Source organism: Pezoporus flaviventris, unplaced genomic scaffold, assembly GCF_033815535.1.
Source record: "Pezoporus flaviventris isolate CSIRO_AGI_PZ_B2104156 unplaced genomic scaffold, CSIRO_AGI_Pfla_v1 ptg000083l, whole genome shotgun sequence".
In the NCBI taxonomy this organism is placed as follows: Eukaryota; Metazoa; Chordata; class Aves; order Psittaciformes; family Psittacidae; genus Pezoporus; species Pezoporus flaviventris.
The window spans coordinates 6,166,690-6,190,085 of record NW_026892631.1 but is presented as its reverse complement, the minus strand read 5'-3'; the positions used below and the strand labels follow the sequence as shown (position 1 = coordinate 6,190,085).

Below are 23,396 nucleotides of genomic sequence, written 5' to 3'. Positions count from 1 at the left end.
TCCCCTTCTCCCCGCTTGGGACTTATCGATCCCGCCGGTGACCGTCACCGCGGGCAGGACTCCCCGGGGGTGGCTGCCCCGAGGTTATCTGCCCTGGCCTTGCGGCCTCCGGGCTCGGCTTCTCCTTTCCCTCAGGAGACAGACGGGGGATGTTTTCCCTCCCCTCTGCGGGCGAGCTGCCACGGATCGCTCCCGCAGTCTGCTCCCGGCAAGCCGAGAGCCGGTAATAAACATTCACACCTTGTAGTTAAGGCTCGCTCCCATCTAGAGGTGCCCTTTGAACTGCTCCATGAGGACTTGGTGTTGAAAACAAATCATCGTAAGCCCTCAGTTAACTTGAGAAAATCCAGAACACCTGTCTGCACGGAACACACGATTTTGCAAGGATTTTTTTCTTTTCTAAAACACACATCAGATAGTTCTACCTGGGGACTGCTCTCAAGAGAGCTGCTTCTGGTGCCTGCGCTTCCCTGTGCTTTGTCTCGGAGCAGCACAGCTTTGTGGGAACCTACAGAACGGTGGGTAGTGCCAGAGCCCCGCGAGGTTGCCGAGGAGGAAATGCATGGAGGTCTGCTGCAGGTTTTAAAATGGCTTCCCAAAGTGTAAAAGCAATGGCAAGACAGAGGACAAAAGATAGGTATGGTACACTGGAAATATTTCTGAAGGCTTTTGAGTTTATTAGTTCAGTTAAAAAATAGGCATAGATCTTTCTGAAAGATACCATAGTGACCTAGATAAAATAAATTATTTTAATAGAGTAAAACCAGAATCATATCCCTCTAAGTCCATTTGGGCATATCATAGACTCATAGAACAGTTAGGGTTGGAAAGGACCTTAAGATCATCTAGTTCCAACCCCCTGCCATGGGCAGGGACACCTCACACTAAACCATGTCACCCAAGGCTCTGTCCAACCTGGCCTTCAACACCGCCAAGGATGGAGCATTCACAACCTCCCTGGGCAACCCATTCCTGTGCCTCACCACCCTTATGGGAAAGAACTTCCTCCTTATATCCAATCTAAACTTCCCCTGTTTAAGTTTTAACCCGTTACCCCTTGTCCTGTCACTACAGTCCCTAGTGAAGGGTCCCTCTCCAGCATCCTTGTAGGCCCCCTTCAGATACTGGAGGAGGAATACTATGAGGAATTGCCAGCTTTTCCAAAAACTTGGAACTTCCTCTTACCATTGTTCACATTTGCTATACAATAAAAACATGTTGATGCTTTTGATCATGCAAACCTCAGTTAATGAAACTGTTTGAAACCTGAAATGAAAGTGCGTATCAGCTCTCTTTGTGGTTTTGTCTCTGTGTGCAGCTGTTTGTGTTGTATCTTGGGGTTTGTATTTACTGTTGTCTACAGCACCTTGCTGAAACTAGGTAGGTGCTGTCTTGGGTGGGTCTGAGTTAAATGACTGTTCTTTGGGTCTGCTCCTGGTATGGCCTGAATCGGAGTTTTGCAGCATTTATCTTGATTCTCTTCTTGTAGTTTTGTTTGGCTTCTCGATGCTCTTCCAGTACACCTGGCCAAGACTGAAATAAGAGCATGATCTTAGCAACTGAAAACTTGGGAAGACTTTAAAGTCTCTGATATGGACTTTTCTCATTGCTGCTGTCAAATGATGGTGTTCTTCAGGAGGATGAGCAGGATCAATAGGCTCAGGAATGCCTGCCTTACTGTAAATCTCATTTTCTATGTAAATACAGAGTTTTGTTCAAGGTAAGTGCTACCCTGTTGTTACCACCAAGCTAAACTATGTGATCCTTGCTAGTAATGAATGGTGGATATTATGATAGTCTTTTTTCTTTAATATGTAAATGGAGAAGAGAACAGGCTGGGTGCATGCTAATCCTCCTTGTTCTCTTGGCTCTTGATCTGTGTAGGTAAAACTCTGTGCCTAGTTTTAAAAATCCAAGCCTTAGTCTGCAGTCTTGAAACCTTTCAGTGGCTACTACTGAAAGTAGCACTGCTTCTTCAACCACCTCCAAGTACCAGGCAGATCTTTGTTGTCAGTATACAGAGAAACAGCCATAAACTTTAGTGTCTAAGGGTTGAATGGTCTAGGGTATTTGTGTTGACCAGAGCAGCCTCTTACAGTGTGTTTGGTTTTTTTAGTGTGACAATTATGTTTTCCCTAAGCTGTTAGGTATCACCTGTAGAAAGCATTACCATAACTGTGGTGCAAAGATAGGTGCATTATGTTGTTGTTTGTAGTACAGCATTTAATTTGGTTCCAATTTGCAGGAGCTCATAAAGAGCTTGTTATCTATAATGTCTCCAGGTTTCCAAATCTGAAGAAATTATTGTTGATATATTGCTCAGTATTTTCGAAGCAGAGAGAGTTGCTTTATACAGTGTAATTCTCCAGCAAAACAATGGTTGGGAAGGACCATTTATAGTAGTATTAACTTTTCCCTCTTTCCAGGTTATTTTGAGGGAAATTTCTCTGTAGAATCAAAGCCAGTGGAGCAGGCACATGGTTAAAAAGACAAAAAGGCCCAAGTATCAAAGTAGCTTCATTAAAGCTACCTTTCATTAAAGCTACATTAAAACACATACCTTAGTGTCTAGGGGGTTGGAGTGCAACGTCTTTTTGTACCTTTTTTGGCAATACATAAGTCTTTGTGCCGGGATACGTGACCTTATTCAATGGCTATTCTAAATAATCCTTCCTCAGCATACAGCTTGGAAGATAAGGCCTCGCTTACTGGTTTTAAGCAGGATAATTTTATCAAGTGTTGGAGATACCTCCACTTATCAAATAGCTGAATGCTGATTAGGCAGTGCAGTGTGGGCTAGTTGTGGTTTACACTTACTGAAGTATAATTATAGCTTAGCCAAATTATAATTTGCATGCTAGGAGCACATTACTGGCTCTGTCACATAGCCAGAAAATGAAACAAAAAGTTTGTATCACCAGGTCCTGAAGAGTATGTGAACTTACATTAGGAAAACTCCTGTGATCTATGTTAAGATTTTGCTTTGTAATTCCATCTGATGCAGATGTGTTGGGAGAATAAAGTTCAGTTCACTCATGTACTCATGAGCTGCTGATGCCCGTGGGAGATTTTCTCCTGACTTCAGTGAACTGTGAATCAGATTCAAGGAGATAAATCCAGCTCTTCCTGAAGTCAGTAAGAATTAGAGCAATACTGGGATCTGGCCTAGGCCTTTACGGGGTCATTTCCAGGCCTTCTCTAGAAATTGGGTAAAAGTGGGCCTTGTGATACTCCCCAGCACAGGAAATGGACAAAATCTGCTTTCAGGGAAAGTTGCAAGGATGTGTGAGTCACTCCTGAGGTATCAGGAAACAGTGCAAGGTGGGGCTGTGACATGCACTGTGGTCAGCAGATCAGGGAGATGAGTGGAGAGAGAAAGATCAGTACCACTGGAGGATTTGGCAATCCAGCTCTAACTGAGATTCTCCAGAGCCTGCAAACCTGGTTGGTTTGGGTGTACCCTTCTAAAGATAACCAAAGTCTCATCCCTAGAAAATAGGCCATGTGGTACCAAATTGCAAAACATAGTCTTGTGTTTACTTAACAAAAATAAGGAATTTTGAAAATCCATCATGACTTTTAACTGGTTACAGCTGACAAAGTTAGAAGCGACCAGAAATAGACTTAACACTCAAAAGTGCCAACAGGTTTTTTGGATGGTAGGATGGTAGACATTGCTATATACATTATCTATATTCTAGACTCAGGAACTGTTTATTAGGGCAGGTTTAGAATGTTTGTGTTCAACTTGGTTTTGTTTTTGCAGACTGCACCATTTGCAGAGAATGAAGCCTATGAAGAGGACAATACTGAGAAATTATATAATCTTGACCATGATGTGCTTCTAAAGAGTTCATGCCTTCACAAATCGACATACGCTGCTGCTGCTCAAAGATGTGTAATGAAACTGGTGCTTCTGCATATTTTATTTTTTCTGCAGGTTTGAAAACAACCATGTAACAGGTAAGTATTGTCACCCTGATTTGAATAATGAGAACGTTTGGAGTTACAGGCAATTTAAATGTTTCAGTTAAATGAAGCTGGTCAAACATAGCGCCAGTAAGAAAGTAAACGAGCAGTCATGTCTTTCTGCTAGACTGAGTGTCTAACCACTTCTGAACACTCAGAAAGCTAATTTACATGTTTTGTTTTTAGCCTGTTTCTAGATCATGTATTTTTTTTAATCCCTTTGAATAACAGTACGGTTTAAAGCATAACTCTGTGTTTTGCTGAAATTGTCGTGCACACTGGAGATGAAAGTTAGTTCTGAGGCAGTGATGACACTCGTAAAGCTGTCCTCAGCTTCAGAAGCCCACAGCTTGGCTCTCTATCAGGCTTGAGACTGAAAGTAAGAGTACCTCCTAAGAGGTAAAGGGCTGTTGGTTCAGAGGTTCATAAAACTAGACAGGGTGTAGCCACAGGAGGGAAGTGCTCATGCAACTGATGTTCTATTTGTGTATTTGAAGGTTATAGAAACCAATCTGTGATATGTTGTGGCATCCTCACCTCTCTGCCAGGGCTTAGTCTTAGCTCCAGTGGGTGGGGTCAGCAGCAGGCTCATCATCCTTGTCTTTATTTACCTGAAGATACATCTCCATGGCTCTTACACTGACAGCATTAGATAGAACATCTGTTAGCATTCAAAGCTGCCTAAAATGAGCAGCATTGGATGTAAAAAATTGAATAACTTTTCATCCAGACTACTTTGTAGCAGAGAGGCAAACCTATTAGTTCCATAAAGTGCTCAATCCTCCAGAACACGTGCTGGTTTAGTAGGGTTTGGAGAGGGCTCAGAGGAAAAGAAATTGTAGCAAGAGAAGCTCCATTTATACTAGAATTGCTTCAGTTCTAGCATATAAGATACTTTTTTGCCCTTTTAGCCATTCTCTGGGAAAGAAGATACAGATGGAACTTTGTCAAAACACTTGTTAAAAACTGTTTGAGAGAGTCCTAAATACTTCTTAGCATATTTTGTCACATGATATCTCTGTGCTGTTGGCAGAGCCAAAGCAGATGGTTACGCAGACAGAAAGTTGTCGTGTCTCTCAGTATGGTGTTAGCAGCAGGACATTTCTCACAACCTGAAAATGTCTGCCATTAAATTTGCTCTGTGTCAGACTTGTCTATACGTACAGGTCCCTACAAGGCTACCTAGAGTGTGGATTTACAGTGTGTCGGGTAACCTGCAGTAGCACAGCTGTACCCAGCAGTAAGCAGAAGACATTTACTCCTCAAGGAAAACAGGGCCAGAGCATGCACACAGGTGGTTTCCAGGGAGCTGCCAACATGCTGTAAATCCCCACCCACTGTTGCCTCATGCTAACTGGTGTGTGAAGTCATACCCTAAGCAAAGGTGAATAAATACACCCATGAGCAGAGCAGAAAAATCTCATCCCACAAATGCCATTTAGCACAACACAACGGACAGCAGAGAGCGGTGTTTGTAGCTCACAGAATGTCTTTTTTCCTCAAGGAAATCTATTGCTTTTGTGCTGTGCCTACTTTCCAGTTCATTGGTTTCCCTTATTTTTTCAGTAGCTGTTACCAAAGTTCAACTGTTTCTCTTTGCACTTTAATTTACAGCCCTTGTACTAGTCATTTTATTGCTTCAACCTCTGAGTGAGAGAACTTTTACAACTTGTGATTACTAAATTCAGAGAAACAAGAAAGCTTTTTGACCTGCCGTGGAGTAATCATAGCTCACATTGTTTCTTGGGAGAGGCATTCAATGTTTAACAAACTGTGGCAACTTTAATTTAACCATGTGGAGCCTGGACCATTGGATGGGAGTGGAAAAAAAAGTAGTTCCAGACTCTTTCCAGCTCACATTTTAACGTGCCTGCTTTTAGTCTGCAAAGGGCTGTCTTTGAAGTTCTGTCTTCCCACTGCTGAACTTGATGCTGTTCCCTTTGTTGCAGTATGAGAGGACTGGAGCCAAACTATTTGCATATGGATATAATTTTCCCTTACATCAGAAATTATAGTTACATTACCTTTGATTAATCCTTTCATGGGGTGAGTCTTCCAAATGCTGTGCCATGAAAATAAGGCTGTTGACAATAGAGAAATTGTCCTGTCTTAATTACTAGTGTTGTTTCATATTATAGGGGCTGTGGTCATGGACAAAGATTCAATTGTATTCAACAGTGTAAAAGCAGAGAATATATAGAAACCCTGTGTCTGAAGGAGTTTGTGATCTGAATTATGTGACCAGTAAACTCTGGAATTGGAAAATGATGTGAAAAAGTTTTGATACAATTTACACACTTTGCCCAATTGTAAACCAGCTAGCTGAGAGTTTGAAGGCTCCCACCTATTCTTTATCCACTGAAACAGAATTAGTAAGAAATGGGGAACTTGCCTTCAGGAGAAGAATTAGGACATTATTTTGAAAGCACCAAAGTTCTTCTGGTTTTTATGTCCCTCAATAAAATTCAGATCTATTTCCTGCATAGTAAGTTGCTTAGATCTGTTGGGGTTTTGTGTACCAACGTGTACATGTATATTACAACAGAAAAAAAGAGGATTAAAACACAAGCTGAAGAGTTTGTGTTTTTCAGTGCAGACGAGGACAGTCCAGTCACTCTGCGCATGTGCCACACACCGGCAGCACCCTGGGCTTGGCCGACACATGCCTGCTCCCTGCTCCTGGGAAGCCTGGTGCTCTTGGCAGCTGGAACAAGTGGCTGCAGGGTCATGTTGGTACACAGGAGTCCTGTTTATTAGTGCTCTTTGCAGAATACAGCATGAAGAAACAGCACAGGCGCAACTGGGTGACGAATAATCATGGTTATTAAATACTCGCCAACACAGAGTACAATAGAATATAGTGGGGACATCAAACGGTTGAAAAACATCCAACAACCTCACAGTTAAAGGAGTACTGTACATCTGCTTTCCCTTTTAACACAAAATATGCCCTCAGAGTTTGAGTTACTGATGTTGAGAGATATATCATTCATCACTTGCCATTTTGTGACGTGATGGTGAAGGCCTAATATATTCTATCTTATCTATTTATTTTGACGTAAATGGAACTCTTCAGATAAGGTTACTTCATTTCATTTACAACCAGCACAGAAGTGCCAATCCTTAAACTATTCCTCTGCTTGGAATTAAAGTTCATAGAGGATATCTCAGCCTATTTGCAATAGAAACGAACAGCAAGTTCAAACTTACATCCCCAGAGCTTGATGTAGATGTGGTGCTGCAGAGTACCTGACTGTTCTGTGGTACGTAGAAGCAGCATGTTCAAACATGCAGTGTTTGCTGGCAGCCTTCACATTCTTCTACTATTTGCTGTTTTGGTCTGTTCAGCACTTGTTCACTACATAATTTCCAAATGATTTTCTTTTCTTCTTTTTCCTGAATTTCTCAGGATCTGAGAATAATTACAGCTTTCTGGACTTTAGTATTAGAAAACCCTGCTGTATGCTCAGAAGTTCAAGTAAACAAACCTGAAAACAGTTTTCCTGCTCATTCATCTATCAGTGACATACACTGCAGTGGCATTGGACCATCTGTATTTATAATCAGACTGTAACATTTGTCAGTACAAGGATTTAGCTGTAAGGCTCCTTCCCAGTATCCTTACTTGCCATCTCAAGTAGCAAACAGGTAAGCCACACCCAGCCTGTTTTGCTTAGTCCAGACATCACGATACCACAATTCATCTGAACTCATCTAAATCCTTACTCTCTTCCCACATAAAAACCCCAGGCTTCTGGTGATAGATGTGGATTCAGGTGGTTTATATTCCTTTTTAATTTACTGAAACTTGTGTGACTAGCTACACCCTCTATTCTGAAACAGTTAACCACATAATCCAACATTTGATTTTTATCCAAATGCTTCAGTTTCGTTATGGTCTTTGGGAATGGAGCTCTCAGCCTGTGTGCATTTCATCTAGAACATCCTGGACTGAGAGGCCAGGTTCTCCCTAGCAATGTCAGGAGTCATCCCTACAGCAAAGAGAGGCTTTTTCATTTCATACTCTGCAATAAATAGAAAAAATCTATAATTGAAAAAATACATGTTTTATTATGAACAATGATCTGTATTTAGAAAAACCAGTGGTTCTCCATCATGACTCTGAGAAGAAATACCAGATGTCATTCCTATGGTACTTTATCTTTCTTAAAGAAATAAAAAATACAGTTTACCAGAAAATATATCAGAGGCCAAAAGCATTCATTTTCCTACCTCACAAATATTAAAAGATTAAAAAGAAACTATGTATATATAATTTACTAAAATACTAGTCCTGTGCTTTTCGTCAGTGATGTTTCTTAACGTATCTGTAAACAACTCAATCACTGAAAAACTTTAAGTCCTTTTTCATTTAAAGGAAGCAAACTGCTCTGCAGCTGCCTTTTTGGACCGGGTGCTGGATAGCTGTGTAACTATATATACACACTTCATGTAATTGAGTTCCACTACATTAATGGATTCTCTCTTCCCCATCCCTCCCCCCTCCCCCCCCCCCAAAAAAAAAAGAATCCCAGGCCTTTCAAACCCAGGTCTTATTCATTATATATTATATAAAAATCAGTTCTAACTGTGATAACAGTTTTGAAAGTGTTCAAGGCCAGGTTGGACAGGGCTTGGAGCAATCTGGTCTAGTGGAAGGTGTCCCTGCCCATGGCAGGGGGTTAGAATTGGATGAGTTTTAAAGTCTCTTCCAATCCGAACCATTCTATAACACACAAAGATGAAGAGTAGCTAAACCTTCCACCTATAGGAAGAATTAGGAATTAAGTACAACATGAAATCCAGTGTATTGTCCTAGACAAATGCTGCATTGGCTTAGTTTAAATTGCTGGTGGTGAAACAGTGCCCCCTAATGTCCTGCAAGGTAGTTGTAAACCACGAGTTTTAGTTATTAATGTGGTTATTAATAAGCCAAGTTGAGAAGCAGTTAAGTCCACTGTATCATGGAGAGGATTTAGTCAGGTAAAGTCCTGTTTCCTTATTGTCACTGTGTTCAGGCATCAACCTTTCCCACATCGATGTTTTTCCATGATGCTTCCAAGTTGAATCCTTGAGTTAACCCCATCTCAACAGTCCTGCCTCAGACTGCAGAGCCCTGCAGGAAAGAATGGTGAAGTTTTGGACTTCTCACAGCTTTTTCCTCACAACTTCGGGCTGAGCCAAGGTTAGGCAGCTGGTCTGTATCAGAGCAGAGCGCTGGATGGCAGGGGACAGTACAGTAGGGGTTAGAGAGTCACAGTACCTGTTGAGTAACCCGATTGTAACAGATACTTGAGAGTGAACAGAAAAAAACCCCAAACTTTTAATATTTTGTTGCAGATCCAACAGCTCAAAAAAAGGGGGAGAACTACAGGGAAAAAAAATCCCAACATACAAACCCTGGAAAAGCTCTATGTGGATAAAAACTACCTTGTAAGCCACTTTGTATGGATAAGCCAAGGAATACAAATATTAAGGTGTCGAGGATAAGGCACTATTATCACTGGAGTTTTATGTTTTTCAGTAGGGCAAAAAATATGACAGAAGCTTGTTTCCTAGTCTGAACAGCTTAGATAGTTATGTGAAGGTTTCTGTAACTTATCCTTTGTTTTCCACAGCTGTCGAACGAATGTTGGTTCATTGAGGTGTGCTTTGAGTCCCTTACATGAAAAGTATTACATACACATAAAGAACAGTTTAATGCAGGGTAACTCAACCTCAATACTCAACATGTATATAAGGAGAGAACCTCAAAGAAACAGACTTTTGCCCAACTGAAGTATTTGGTATTTTCTCCACCCTGCTGCTCTGTTTCCCAATTTCAGGCTGTTCTGTACAGAGATGTTGTTAGTTTGTACATTTACCATTTGAGGCGTTTCTCCTCTCTCTAGAGAACACAGTCGGAAACCTGGTATGACCCTTCCCTGAATATGCTCACTAACTCTGAGCACCTGCATAAAGATACCTAGCAAGTTATTGATAAAAGATGAGGTATGACGAGGCCTCTCATCTCATTACCATGACCAATGTGACTAGTTACACTTTTAACTCACCTGTACAGGAGGAAACAATGAAATTGTGTGTATTTCTTGCCATCTTCCTAGAATAAATCTTTAGCTCTTACTAATTCCAGAGGGGCTCTTACTAGCAAAGGGGTTTTTTAATTGCTACTACGTTTCAGTAGGCTGCCTTAGACTAACTGTGTAACGTATGTGGAAGAGTAACATCAGGGTATATTGCACCTGTATTTTTAATGATCTTGGACAAAACGTTACCTATGCCTTCTCACCCCCCATGGGGAGACGCTTTACGGAAGCTTTTCCAAAGCTGTCGGGCAGGTGAGAGATGAAGACCGAGTCAAGTTTGCAAATAGCATCACAGAACGGGTTGGAGGGGACCCGAACAGCCCCTCGGCCCGGCCCGGCCCGGCCCAGCCGGTTTCGAGACTCATTCACCCCGTCTCGTCAGTGTCGGAGGCTCCACACAGGGCTCGGACACCACCGCGGCTCCTCCACCCCCCGCGGCCCAAGCGCCTCGCCTCAACGCCTCCACCCGGCGGCACGGCCGCCCCGCCCACCAGCTGCCGCGCCCTCCTGTGATTGGCTGGCGGGCCCCGGGCGGGCTCCGCCGGAGGAAAGAGTTTTCCGCCATCCGATTGGCTGAGGCTGTTGCGTCGCGCGCTCCGGTTGGTTGCGAGAGGCGCCATTTCGAGCTGCGCGGCGGGGAGGCTGTGGCGTGAGGGGAAGGCTGGTGTGAGGAGGGGAGGGGAGCGGGGTGGGCCAGCCCAGGCCGGGGCTGTGCCAGAGCCTCCGCCTCTCTTGCTGGGAGCTGAAGTACCGTGATCGTAGCCACGCGTGAGGGGCTTCTCTGGGGTTTATATGGAACTGACTTATAGCCGGACAGCCGGGTAGGTGGCTGCAGCCTGGCCTCAGGCAGCCCTGTGCTCTGTGGAGGGACCCGCGGAAGAAGTAAACGCATTTACTCCCACTAAACATCCCTTTCTTCACGCTCCATTTGTAATCTTGAGCTTTAGTTACAAATACATAACGTCTGTTTCCTTGGTTATGTTTTTGGTATGTCCTACTCAAGGGTTAATAAAACAATTATGGTTCTGCCGCTTTAATTCTATTAACGTTCTTTAAAACAATGCACAACCACAAATTGGAGGGGGAGGAATAGAGAGTTTTTTGGTAGACCCAAGTAAGCTGTGAGGGGCTATGGTGATCTGTTTGTTTTTTTTTTCCCATTTTTCAAAATTTTGAATGGAAAAAGATGGAAGGCTCCTTCCACTGAAAAAAAAAAAAAGTTTTACCAAATGAAAACCAAATTAAATCTAGATAGCTGGCTTAGGGTACCAAACTTGGATGATTAGTACTGAATACAGTTAATTTTTGTATCACCTGACATACCAGCATTACCGAAACATTTCATTTGAACAAGAGAAATAATAAGAACTACTGCTCAGACTATATTTGCAGTTAATTTCTTTTTTTAACAGGAACCTTTACTTGCCAAAATGAAGCAGAATCTGGTGTGTCAGACACCTCCCACCATCACTGTTCGCGTTAAATCAAGCGCATCCAGATCACATCAGCAAAAACCCCATATCAGACTGAAGTGGTCTTCTCTTAAAGACCACGAAGAAAAACATGAAAAAAAGGCTTCTGCTCATAAAGATAAATGTCCAAAGGGACCATGTCTGGTTATTCAGCGCCAGGAAATGACAGCTTTCTTTAAACTATTTGGTAGGCTACTAATGATAGATATCAATGTATTGACTGAAGAGTGGGAAACTATTAAGCAAGTATGTTTTCTCAACTTGGTGATTTGGGGAGTTCTGACATAAATACTAATGACCATGTTATTGCCTAAATGTATTTTGTTGGTGTATTTAGTATGCAAGTATTTAATGGTAAGTTAAAAATACACAAATGGCTAGCAATGTGATGAAAAATTATCTTTTTAAATTACAAGGAAACCGAGGTGGTAAGATACATCCTTTTATTATCACTTCCCTTTCCTATTTTTTCTTATATTTCAACAAATACATGTGAAACAATGTGTATCTCATTTTACAAAAAGCTTAAAAAAAGCTCAGCTCCCACTCTTACAAACATGTTATTTATTGTGGGAATAAGCATTTAGGGGGAGAATCGGAATGGGAAGAAAATCCAAGGAGTATTCTCTGCATTTCTTTTGCATTTGTGTCTCTTTCATATACAGTTTTGTATTTATTTAATTTAGTGAAGAGATTTAATAACAGTGGAAGAGTACACTTGGGTTTTATTTGAACTTTGAATACAGAAGTCAATCAGAGTGAGTTTATGGAAATCCTGTTATAGTACATGTTCACAGACAGTGATGCACTGACCACAGATAATCAAGTATTGCCTTATAAAGGCTGTCAGGTCATCAGGGTGCAGAGATCTCAGCAGTCTGCAGGTCATCAGAAATAATGGAATGCTGTTAGATGGAAACACTTAATGCAGGAAGAGTTTTTTAATTCCTAATCTTTCTCCTGTCAGTTTCTCTGCTCTCTGCTGGTGGGTTTAGCTTCTTTCTGTTTATGTGGTTAATATCAGGAGTGTCTTATTTACAAAGACTTTCTAGCAAAAAGAATTCTGCTGGTTGAAATGCTACACTTTCCTTTTGTTGTAGATGATGACCTAATCCAAGACTTCCTTTGGATGGACTGTTGCTGTAAAATTGCAGACAAAGTAAGTACATTTCCTTATTACTTAATACGACATATATTGAGTGAAAAATCTGCCCTTAATCACTTGATACCGTAATGCAAATACAGACCATCATTTTTTTTTCTAATGTATTTATATAGAAGCTTCAAGAAACTCAATATATGATTTAATAATTGTTAAAAAAATTATGGAAATATCTTGGTGCAAGATGTATGTGTGAAATATTTTAGGAAATTATATACTGAAATAATATATTGATACTTTATTTTACATTTCCAAACAGTATCTCTTGGCCATGACTTTCGTTTATTTCAAGAGGGCTAACTTCACAATAAATGAGCATACCAGAATCAATTTCTTTGTCGCTCTGTAAGTACTTTTAAATTCCCTGGGTTTATTAGCATAAGCTTGGTGTGATTTTATCCCTTTGTTTATGCCACTGATAATTATGATATATGATGATACTTCTTGCATGAGTGCGTAGTTGCTTGGGTCTATATGAAGTATAGAAACATAATCTACATAACTATAGAATCATAGAATAGTTAGGGTTGGAAAGGACCTTAAGATCACCTAGTTCCAACCCCCCTGCCATGGGCAGGGACACCTCACACTAAACCATCTCACCCAAGGCTTCGGTCAACCTGGCCTTGAACACTGCCAGGGATGGAACATTCACAACCTCCCTGGGCAACCCATTCCAGTGCCTTACCACCCTAACAGGAAAGAATTTCCTCCTTATATCCAATCTAAACTTCCCCTGTTTAAGTTTTAACCTGTTACCTCTTGTCCTGTCATGACAGTAACAGGTCTAGTAACAGGTTTAGTAACTATACCTAAACAATGCAAATTAAACATTCTTCCTCTGACGCCACCTGTGTGGAACAGGCTTGAGCAGCAGCGAGGGGATGTTGTGTTGGTGCAGTGACACACTGTGTGGCATCCTGCCTACCAAACTAAGCCTGTGAAATTTGAACAAGAAGCACATGCAGGACAATACATGGCAACATCTGTATGGCTCACACTGCCTGTTACAAGACCCTATTTTGTATCTTTGGCAGCTTTTAAGTCATTTGTACTCAAATGTTTCATCATGATTTGCACTTCAGGAGTAACTTTTTATTATTCTGTCAACTTAAGTCAACTGTAAAAATGTTGCTAAATAATTTCTGAGACCTTTTGTGAACAGTTCTGAAACTTCCATACTTTGAAACAGAGGTGCTTTACCAAGTCAATATAATCTCTCAATATTTGGCTGTACCTATAGAGCGATTCAGGATTTTCTTTCAGAAGAGCAAGAGGATTAGAAAGGGACAAATGGCTGGGGGGAGGTGGGGGGGGAGGGATGGGGAGGACACATGACACGGACAATTAGAGGGAATACTGGAGTTAAAAGCAAGTGAGAAAATAGGGAAGGACACTAAAAACTGTAATTTTCCAGGTAAACAAGAGTTTAGTATCAGGTGGATCCAGAGGAAGTAAGTATTTTCCTCTTGTCTGAGAAGTTGACCCAGAACCAGAAGTAGCACAGAGTGAAGGAAGGGAGAAATATAGACATTAAAAGACTCCTTTAAGGTTCTAATTCACACAAGAATGGAGACCTGTATTTAGTTGTTTACTACTAATTTAATGTAATTTTTCAAGAATTGCTAAAAATCCATAAAGTAGAAAATGTAAAGTTTAACATTTTGTAAGACAGTTTTAAACATTGTTTAGATAATCAGTCAGACATTGTTCCATTTTAGTGCAAGGACACCTTGCCAGTCTGGAGAAAGCTCTCAGGATATGTTAGTTCTTGCATTGTCTACTCATTTAGGAGCCTCTAGGGTAACGCAATTTTTCTAAGAGTTTAAGTTTTTTTTTACCCAAAGGATGCATATGGAACTTTCTGTAGAACAGAAACAAACACTACTCCAGAGGGCTGTATGTTGTTAGTGGTTACTCTCACAATACTGGGAAAAAGAATTACTTTACTATTATGTCTTTTGATATTAGAAATCATACAGTGATTTAAGATTGAATAATATTTACAATCACAAACATATATATGTTTGAAGGTATCTAGCAAATACAGTTGAAGAAGATGATGAAGAATCAAAGTATGACATTTTCCCATGGGCTCTGGGAAAAGTCTGGAGAAAGCTCTTCCCTGATTTCTTAAAGTTAAGAGATGAGCTGTGGAGTAGACTTGACTACAGGGCTATTGTAAGCAGACGCTGCTGCGAAGAGGTAGGGAGGGTTTTAATCTTGTAGCTGATGAAAGTACAATACTTAATACCAGCTAACAATCTTGCTCTGTCCATATAATTTCTTCTTTACAGTGTGTAGACAAGCCATGGGAAAGAAAATATGCAGCTAACTTGTAATGGCCCATTTATCCTCTATGATTTATTTTTCTTCTGCATTTAAAATACATTATTTAACACTACGCTTTTAAGATAAACTAGAATATTTTACACTGCAAAAAAGTGCTAAAAGTGAAGTTTTTATTGACAAGAATTCTTCTGCTTGATGCATAATTTTTATTTTAAATTTACCATTGGTTGTTTCCCTTCATTCACTTGAGAAATACTTCTGTGTGCATGTATGTGCTTTACAAATTACAACTTTGTGCATAATTAAAACCTTCTAATAAAAATCCCAGCACTTCAGGTGAAATTTCAATGCTTCAAAATGAATAATGTAATTTCAATTGGCTTTTTATGATAAGGGTTTTTCATTGCATTTAAAAAAAGAGAAACAGAAGAACGCATTTTTAATGTTGTCTACTATAAATGCAGTATTACAAACCATGTTTTCCAAACCTCTTAGGAAGGGAAAAAGGACATTCCTCACTTTTTCAGGTGGAATGTATTTGTCTGGAAAAGCCCTGTCACGTTCTAAGAACATAATGTTTACTACAGCTAGTAGAAAAGAAAATCTCACGTACTCTAGAATCCCATCTCTGGGGATAGAATGAGATGCTGATGGGAAAAGCGCAAAGAACAAGACAAGTGCAGAATGCTTCTCCCACCACACCCTCCCAGCTGCCAACCATCATTAGTTCAGTCATGTCATGAACCAGAAGATCCTTCTACTTGATATTCAGCAGTTAGTAAAAGTCGCTATCTTCTGGCCAACATAAGAAACATACACTCGTATTTGGGATGATTCACATGAATATACAAGGCTGTCAACTGTTGTGTTTCCAGATCTGATTTACAACTGGTCTATTTGCTTGTGCCTAAGGTAGCAAACTTTCTAGTGAGACAGCAGCAGATAGACTACAGATGATCCCTATTTCAGCTACACAGAATTTATTCTCTGCCATACGTGAACTGGATCCCTTGTTTTCCTGTTCCTGTGGCATCTGATCTAATGATTGTTTGGTAGGTGATGGCTATTGCTCCAACACATTATGTGTGGCAGCGAGAGCGTTCCATATACCACAGCGGAGCTGTGAGAAACTACAGTGGTGATGAAGCACAGCTGCCCCGAGGACCAAGTGCTACTCCTACAGACTGCCTGCTTTGTGGTAAGAAAGGAAGATTTGTACGGCTAGGATTATCATCATCTTCCTCCTCATCTACTGACACTTTGGAGATGATGGAATTACAATCATCAAAGAATTTGAAGGACACCATTGCAACTGAAAAAATGCTCGTTGACTCTCCTTTGAATTACACCCAAGGTATAGTTTAAAAATTGCAAATAATTTTTAATTAGTTTGAGGCAACTGAGGCCATATTTACCCGTGGTATGGCAAGGCACGATATCTCTGCGTGAGCAGGCATCTCTGTTACAAAGGCAGTTACCTTGGCAAAACTGTGCCTTTACTGCCATAGTTTCCATTTTCACTTCTTGCCTCTTGATTTCCTGAAGTACCACCTGCTTTGTATTATGAGTCTCTTCAAATTGTCTTTATCTACTACAGTAGATTTTGGGGTTTGTTCAGTCTATTTAGGCACTATTACTATTCCTGCATCTCAGATTAAATTGAGAATCCTATTTTAAACACATAGGATTGGCTAGAGGCAGCAATGAAAATAAAGGAGTGGGTCACATGAGTTAAAAGGCTGTTGCTGAGAGCACTGTTTTTAGAAAAGGCAGGCTGCTCAGTTGCTGTCTTCAGTTTTGACACATTAAATCACAACTCACATTTTCCTCTAAGTGTATCTCAGTGTTAACAGAGCTTATTTAAGATTTCCTTGTAAGACTGGGGTACGAGTATAAAGCAATACAAAAATTTAATCTGAAAACTGTTTTATGCAATTGCATCTCTGTATATTCCAGATAGCGTTCTGAGCCTCTGTATGAGAGGCCTCCATTACATACAGCAGTTATGGGACAAATGCTCATAATTTAATTAAGAGTAGAACACACCTGAGATGTAGACTTCCTTCATGCACTTAACCACTGCAGCCTTCTTGGCATCCTTATTTAACATGGGTTTCCAGTTATTTATAGCTCTACTTTTCGTTTGTATGTGTTCTAACTAATATCCAAATTTTAACCATTACAGCTGTTACTTCTTTTGACAGCTTCAGTACAACTGTGATTCTCAAGGAATCCTTCCACTTTGGAAAATTTGGCATTTAAATCTTCCTTGAGATACAGAACAAGTCAGATGTCTACAACACATCATTTAATAAAGTTAAACATCACCACATGCTTAACATGTTATATGGAGACTTATGTGAGGCTCTAAAAGACTTAAAAATCTGTTTGTTGCTTGAGGGGTCTTGCTTTTGGTATCTGACAAGGTCAGGAAAAAAAAAAGTTTGACTGTTTGGGAATGTTTTATATAAAGCAAAGTTCATAGAAAACCAGGCAGCTTTCAGCACAGATGCTGTAAACGAACCAGAGCTCTGTGTGTCAGCAATGTTTTCTTTTTCTTGAAATAAGCACAGCTTTATCAAGAGAACAAATTCAGTCAGTTTTTGTTTCTCTTACAGTTGTGCTTTAAGAAACTGACAGCCATCAGTTGGTAGCCAGTGAAGTCAGAAGCAGCTTCACTTGCATTTCAAATGACAGACCTTGATCCATTACTTTCTTACTCAATTTTTTTTCTCCTTATTTCTGGTAGACTGTCAGAGCCTGTCCAGCAAAAGGAGACTAGGTAGCACCTGTAAGCAAGACAAATCCATGGAGTGGTTTACAAGCAATGAAGAATGAAGTACACCTGACGAGACAGAAACAAATACTGTGCTTTGCAAGACAACGTACCTGAGGATTCTGTTAAAACTTCTCCCTTTAAATGTAGGTGAGGGTTCAAACTATCTAGACCATCCAAATTATAGCCATCATTACTTTAAAGTTATACAACTGGCAAAATGTAGCAGCTACTTTGTAACATTTTATTTTATTCTGATACAATACTCAGAGTAGCAGCTGACATCCCAGCAGCATCAAGCATGCAGTGGTCCAAACTTTCTCAGCTTGATAAGGAATGCTAATCAAAAAACAAAGCAAATTACTACTTCAGTATTTCAATACACAAAGATTATTATTATAAGTTTTATGGTTTTGTGATAATGTATCAAATGCTAGTACAAAACAACAGCATTTTTAAAAGTAAAATACCACTAAACATTTGAGATTAAAAAAAAAAAAAATTTTTAAGGGTCTCACCTGAATGAGCATCCTGCCAGGAAGATGGTCGAGCAACATAAGGCACCGAGCAGTGTGTTTCAGTGTCATCAGAAAGTGGTTCTATGAAACAGCATTCTTTTGTTAAATCTTTCCAGCAAGTTCAAAACATAAAAGCAGACTAGAGCTGCAATAACATGTGTTATTTTCCCCGACATACTTTCATCTTATTTTTTTCTTCTGTCAAAGTGCTTTGTTGTCGCCTATCAGCACATTCAGACCTCTCTGCTCTACTATGGATTTTGCAAATCTATTCTGGCATGAGGCATCTTTTTGGATGAGCCAGAAGGGCACAATTACAAAACAGAGCACACTGGCAACATTTCTTCTATAGAACCCTTAAGCCTATCAGGGTCCTCTAAAGCAGGTACAGGAAGAGTAGAGGACTGAATTTTATTAGAAACATCAGTTTGAAAACAGCAGAATGGCAGTCATTCTTTATTTGCAGACTGCAATATATTTTCTTTTTAGTCTAGATTTGTTTAATAAGATATTTAAACATAAATAACCATTAATATATCCTTTTCCAAATCTGACAAGCTATATGCTGACCAAAGGCTTGTCTGTTCTTTGCAGCAATCTCAGCTGACCTAAGGAAAAAAAAAAACCAAACCCAAAAAACCAAAACAACTGTTTCTTCGTACAAACTTTGCCATCATTATATCCCTGGATTATCAAATTGCATTAACAGGATCTCTCATTAGCAATAATGTTCTTACCATTGTATTCATTTTCTGTAAGAACTACTTGATCCTGAATGTAGTTTTCTTCATATTCGTTTTGAAGTGTTTCGTCAATATTTTCTGGAGTTTCCACCACTTGGCTTGATTTGAAATTCTTGATTTTAGCAGGGAGCACCAACCAGTCTCTGTAAGTTACCTCGATGATCTTTTCACACAAAAAAGGGAGCCTGGAGGTCCGTATTCTGTCTAAAAGTTCAATAACCTGTGTGATGCTTTTGAAGAAATGCAAAGGATAAAGTAGTATTTTGAAAACTCGAATCATACATAGTTATTCTCAGTTCTGCTGCCTTTGTCACGTTCTCTGCCTTTGAGGTTACATGAATCCTTCAACTTTAGGGTAAAGGAGCTAGTAAGCTGACTACTTGATTTGGAAAGCAGTAGTTGTTTTGAGGATATCTTTAAACTCCCACTGATTACAAGAACATTCCCAAAGTGAAGGCCAAAGGATTTGGCCAAGTGTAATTTATACTGAGTGCAACTCCCCAAAGGCAGAATTTCATTAAACATTTCATTGATGCTGGATGTATTTTTTTAAAGATGTTTGGTTTTGTGACAATGTTCAGTGATGCCCAAACAACTGTCTAAGTGCCAGAAGTAAACACTTACTTTGCTAGATACACAGCACACACACCACCCTGTTTCAGACTTGGCTGTACAGCAGGCAGAGCAGACTGAGGGTTAACCATATCCAGAACTACCTGTAAGAGGAAGACACGTTTTCCCAGTACATATTAATATAATCTATCATTTTTTCCTGTAACAGTGCTTGAAAACAATGTTCGTCTATGGAAATGAATGCAGACAACAGCATTATGTAATCACAAACTAGCTTTATTACTGCCTCTCAAAACCTCAGAGAAACCCGAGGTCCACACAGTTACAAGACAAAGACCTTGCTACTTCCAGATGAATCTGGAAACAGGAAGTAGCATTTCCAGATTCATTCCAGCGCAGTAGTCCCATGTTAACATTAAACTTCCTACTAATTCCATACTGTTGACATTAATAAAAAATGTTTAGAAGATTGCATTTGCCAACACCTTTGGGTATTTAGTTTTCAAATGTAAAAAAAGAATAAATGTTCAAGTGCATCCTTATGATGAAGGGATCGCAATGCAGCCTCAATGTCTAACTTGCTCTTTGTTTCAAGATTCAGAAAGCTTTTGTCTGTGGCAGTTTATCCACCTTCTGCTAGAAAACTATTCAAACTGCAAACAATGGGACAGGCGCTATCTGATCTTCCCTGTTCAAGTTTTAAAAGAATGGTGTGTATGCTCTGTATTTTATTTCTTTGCTCAAAGCATTTAACACAACTGCCATGTGTTTAAAGTGTTGCTGTACGTAGGCTTCCTGCTTTCCATGGCAAAATGGTTAACATCTGGCTGTCTTCCCTAGCAAAATCTGGATCTAGAAAGCAGGACAAAGAGCGAGCAATGGCATTCCTTACTCTAACTTAGGCCTTCGTTACCTTGTGGGTTCTATATAGCTGATAGCAAAGCATTTACTATATTTTCAATAAGCTTATGTATTTTTAAATCTACTGTTTGAAATATACACCTTAGATACAAAAATATCTGTTTCTCAAGAATACAAGAAAGTTTGTCTTTGCCTACAAGGCAGAAGTGATTAATTGTGGTATTTCTCTACCACAGCCACACTGGTGTTGAGTTTGGCAGCCTGTAACTGAAACCTTAAAAATACTTGTAATATGACCAAAATCAAAAAAATTAGAATGTTTCTGTCACTGATGAAGATCTGTTTTTTCTCACATTCAACCAGATACGGGAATCCCACTGTGAGCGTGAGCAGCTCGAGGTCTGAATTTAGGCAGAGAAGATAAACATAAAATGGGAGGAGTTTTTGGACTTACTGCGTCAAGTGTTAGTGATTTCATATCCATAGCTGCTGTTGAAATGTCTTTAAGAATGAAATCCACGTTATCTGGCCACTCTTCTGTATGTCCTATTTTCCATGCAGCACACCAGTGCCTGTAATTCTTCTTAGCTAAACTATGATGATCATCTCTGATTTCATAACTTATAACACGTCCTTTGGGCCCAACTGAAAACAAACAAAGACACTAGGCTTATTGCTTTTCCCTCCCGTAATAAAGAATTATAAAAAAACAGTGTAGTAAATATCGGAAGTACACCTTTCAACTTTAACTTCACTTCAGGGAACAATCACATATGAAACAATCAGTTACAATTTATTTTTTCTTTATATTTAAAACAACCACATGCAAATAAAGTGCTGGATTAGTTCTTTTATAGACTGAAATCCATCAACCCACAGGTGAAAAAAAGCACAGCTATAGTACTACAAACTGTTCCCTAGATGTCCTCCCAAACAACTCCAGATAGATAACTTGAGCATCTACGGCCTTCCCTGTCAATCTACAATTCTCCTGCTGGAGCTACCAGAGATACCAGCTGAGGAAGCTGCAACATTGGTCACTACAGACAGTGAGGCTTCTGTTGTTAGTAAGGTTTTTTGACAACCCTCATTTTCATGCACGTTTGCTGTTTTCCTTGCACAGTTCTTTCTTCTCCTGTTCTTCTTAGGGTTGGGGAAAGGCTGAGAAACCCTCCCAGACCTGCTTACTGATTTCAGCTCCACAGACAAGTTTTCAAGTGTACTCTTTAATTTACACGGGCTTGTGTTATTTTCCTGTTATTTTTCTCAACTGTAATAAAATGATTTATTACTGGCTGTAAGTATAAATTTCCTACTCCAAAATCCATGTCCAGTACACAATGTCCATAAAGGCAGTGTTACTGGGATATCCAGGCACAGAGAACAGGGTGCGTCTTGCTGTATTATTTGATCCTTGTATTACTCTTGAATTCTAAAAACTACCACACTATTAGCTTCTCTTTCTCCTTGCTACTTTGTAATGGGAGAAAGCAGCTGTCAGGTATCAGGAGCTCAGGGAGTGAGACTGGGGCTTTGTTGGACATTTTAGATGGGAGTCACTAGGCTCCCTCCTTCCCTCACCCACACGATCTGACTGTAAATCCATTCACAAATGTGTGACTTGACCCTCTCCCCCCGAAGTCCTTCATCCAGCCCTGGGGCCCCTAACACAAGAGGAACATGGAGCTGATGGAGCGAGTAAACAGAAGGCCACAGAAATGCTCCGAGGGCTGGAGCAGCTCTGCTCTGGAGACAGACAGAGAGAGCTGGGCTTGTTCAGCCTGGAGAAAGCTCCTTAAGGGGTGACCTTAGAGCAGCTTCCAGTGCCTAAAGGGGCTACAAGAAATATACAGAGGTACTTTTTACAAGGGCCTGTAGCGACAGGACAAGGGGGAATGGCTTTAAACTGACAGAGGGGAGAGTGAGATTAGGTATCAGGAATAAATTCTTCCCTGTGAGGATGCTGAGGCACTGGCACAGGGTGCCCAGAGAAGCTGTGGCTGCCCCATCCCTGGCAGTGTTCAAGGCCAGGTTGGATGGGGCTTGGAGCAACCTGGTCTAGTGGAAAGCATCCCTGGCTATGGCAGAGGTTAGACCTGAATAAGCTTTCAGGTCCCCTCCAATCCAAACCAACCTGGGATCTACAACTGTGCTGCTTCCATGTATTATATAAGCAGCTTCTTACCTGCTTTTGACAGAAACAAGGTCAAAGCACCAGACCCACTGCCAGCTTCCAAAACGGCGTCTCCCGGGTGGATATCCATCATCATTAATATAGCACTTATATCCTGCAGGTGAGAAAACACCTGGCACATTACCAGTCTTGGAAACCAAGAGTGAGGTTCAGCCAGTGGCTGCTCCCGGTCACCAGCCATCCCAGTGAGCAGGCAGTACCTTAGGATAGGCGATAGTGGGCCCTCGCGGCATCAGCAGCACATACTCCTCCAACGAAGGCCGCCTTACTTGCAGCCGCGCACCGCTCGAGGTACGCAGCATCTGCCCGGGCATCTGGCCGATGATATCTCGGTGGGGTAAGAGACCGCCGTTGCTAGTCAACACCGAGCCCGCCACCAGCCGGCACATCAACTTCAGCGTCCGGTTGTACTTCCTCCTCATTTCCGCCAGCACCAGCTCCCCAGCGCGGAGAGGACGGGGCTGGCTTGCTGCCACCTCAGGAGAAGCGGCCGCCTTCTCCTCACTAGAAGCCTGAGGAGCCGCCGCGCACAGCCCCACCTCCGCCGCTTTCTCCGGCGGCAGCATCCTCCTCACCCTCTCCAGCGGTGATAACGACTTCTCCCATGCCCTCCTCGGAGGCCTCCGGCCAGGGCCTACCCCTTCTCCGGTGGAGAAGGAGCAGAAGGCGGCTCCCCTCAGCCCGCTACAAGCCCTCATGTGGAGGGAGGCGGGGAACAAGACTCCCAACCGCTGCCCCTCACGCCTGCGC

General features: G+C 41.0%; 2 protein-coding genes across 6 annotated transcripts; one reads left to right on the top strand and one right to left on the bottom strand.

Moving 5' to 3' along the window:
• Window positions 1–101: 101 nt before the first annotated feature.
• On the top strand, window positions 102–17,856 carry SPDYA (speedy/RINGO cell cycle regulator family member A). Of its 4 annotated transcripts, none has more exons than XM_061475505.1 (10): window positions 102–223; window positions 3,005–3,131; window positions 3,767–3,963; window positions 7,379–7,617; window positions 11,468–11,714; window positions 12,628–12,686; window positions 12,949–13,034; window positions 14,723–14,894; window positions 16,038–16,179; window positions 17,731–17,855. In XM_061475505.1, exons 5-10 carry the CDS (start codon window positions 11,486–11,488, stop codon window positions 17,817–17,819), a joined length of 777 nt encoding a protein of 258 aa, XP_061331489.1. In that variant the 5' UTR covers window positions 102–223; window positions 3,005–3,131; window positions 3,767–3,963; window positions 7,379–7,617; window positions 11,468–11,485; the 3' UTR covers window positions 17,820–17,855. The 4 variants fall into 4 exon arrangements, with proteins under 4 accessions (XP_061331489.1, XP_061331486.1, XP_061331487.1 ...); XM_061475502.1 differs by having other exon boundaries at window positions 120–223; window positions 16,038–16,335; window positions 17,731–17,856; XM_061475503.1 differs by lacking the exons at window positions 102–223; window positions 3,005–3,131 and having other exon boundaries at window positions 3,657–3,963; window positions 16,038–16,335; window positions 17,731–17,856.
• On the bottom strand, window positions 11,189–23,344 carry TRMT61B (tRNA methyltransferase 61B). 2 transcript variants are annotated; one of them, XM_061475501.1, is made up of 8 exons: window positions 22,847–23,344; window positions 22,638–22,740; window positions 20,907–21,097; window positions 19,643–19,734; window positions 19,013–19,248; window positions 18,276–18,356; window positions 18,025–18,096; window positions 11,189–11,260 (listed from the first exon to the last, which is right to left on the bottom strand). In XM_061475501.1, the coding sequence occupies exons 1-7, from the start codon at window positions 23,342–23,344 to the stop codon at window positions 18,053–18,055; spliced, it is 1,245 nt and encodes a 414-aa protein (XP_061331485.1). In that variant the 3' UTR covers window positions 11,189–11,260; window positions 18,025–18,052. The 2 variants fall into 2 exon arrangements, with proteins under 2 accessions (XP_061331485.1, XP_061331484.1); XM_061475500.1 differs by lacking the exon at window positions 11,189–11,260 and having other exon boundaries at window positions 17,981–18,096.
• Between the last annotated feature and the right edge of the window lie 52 nt (window positions 23,345–23,396).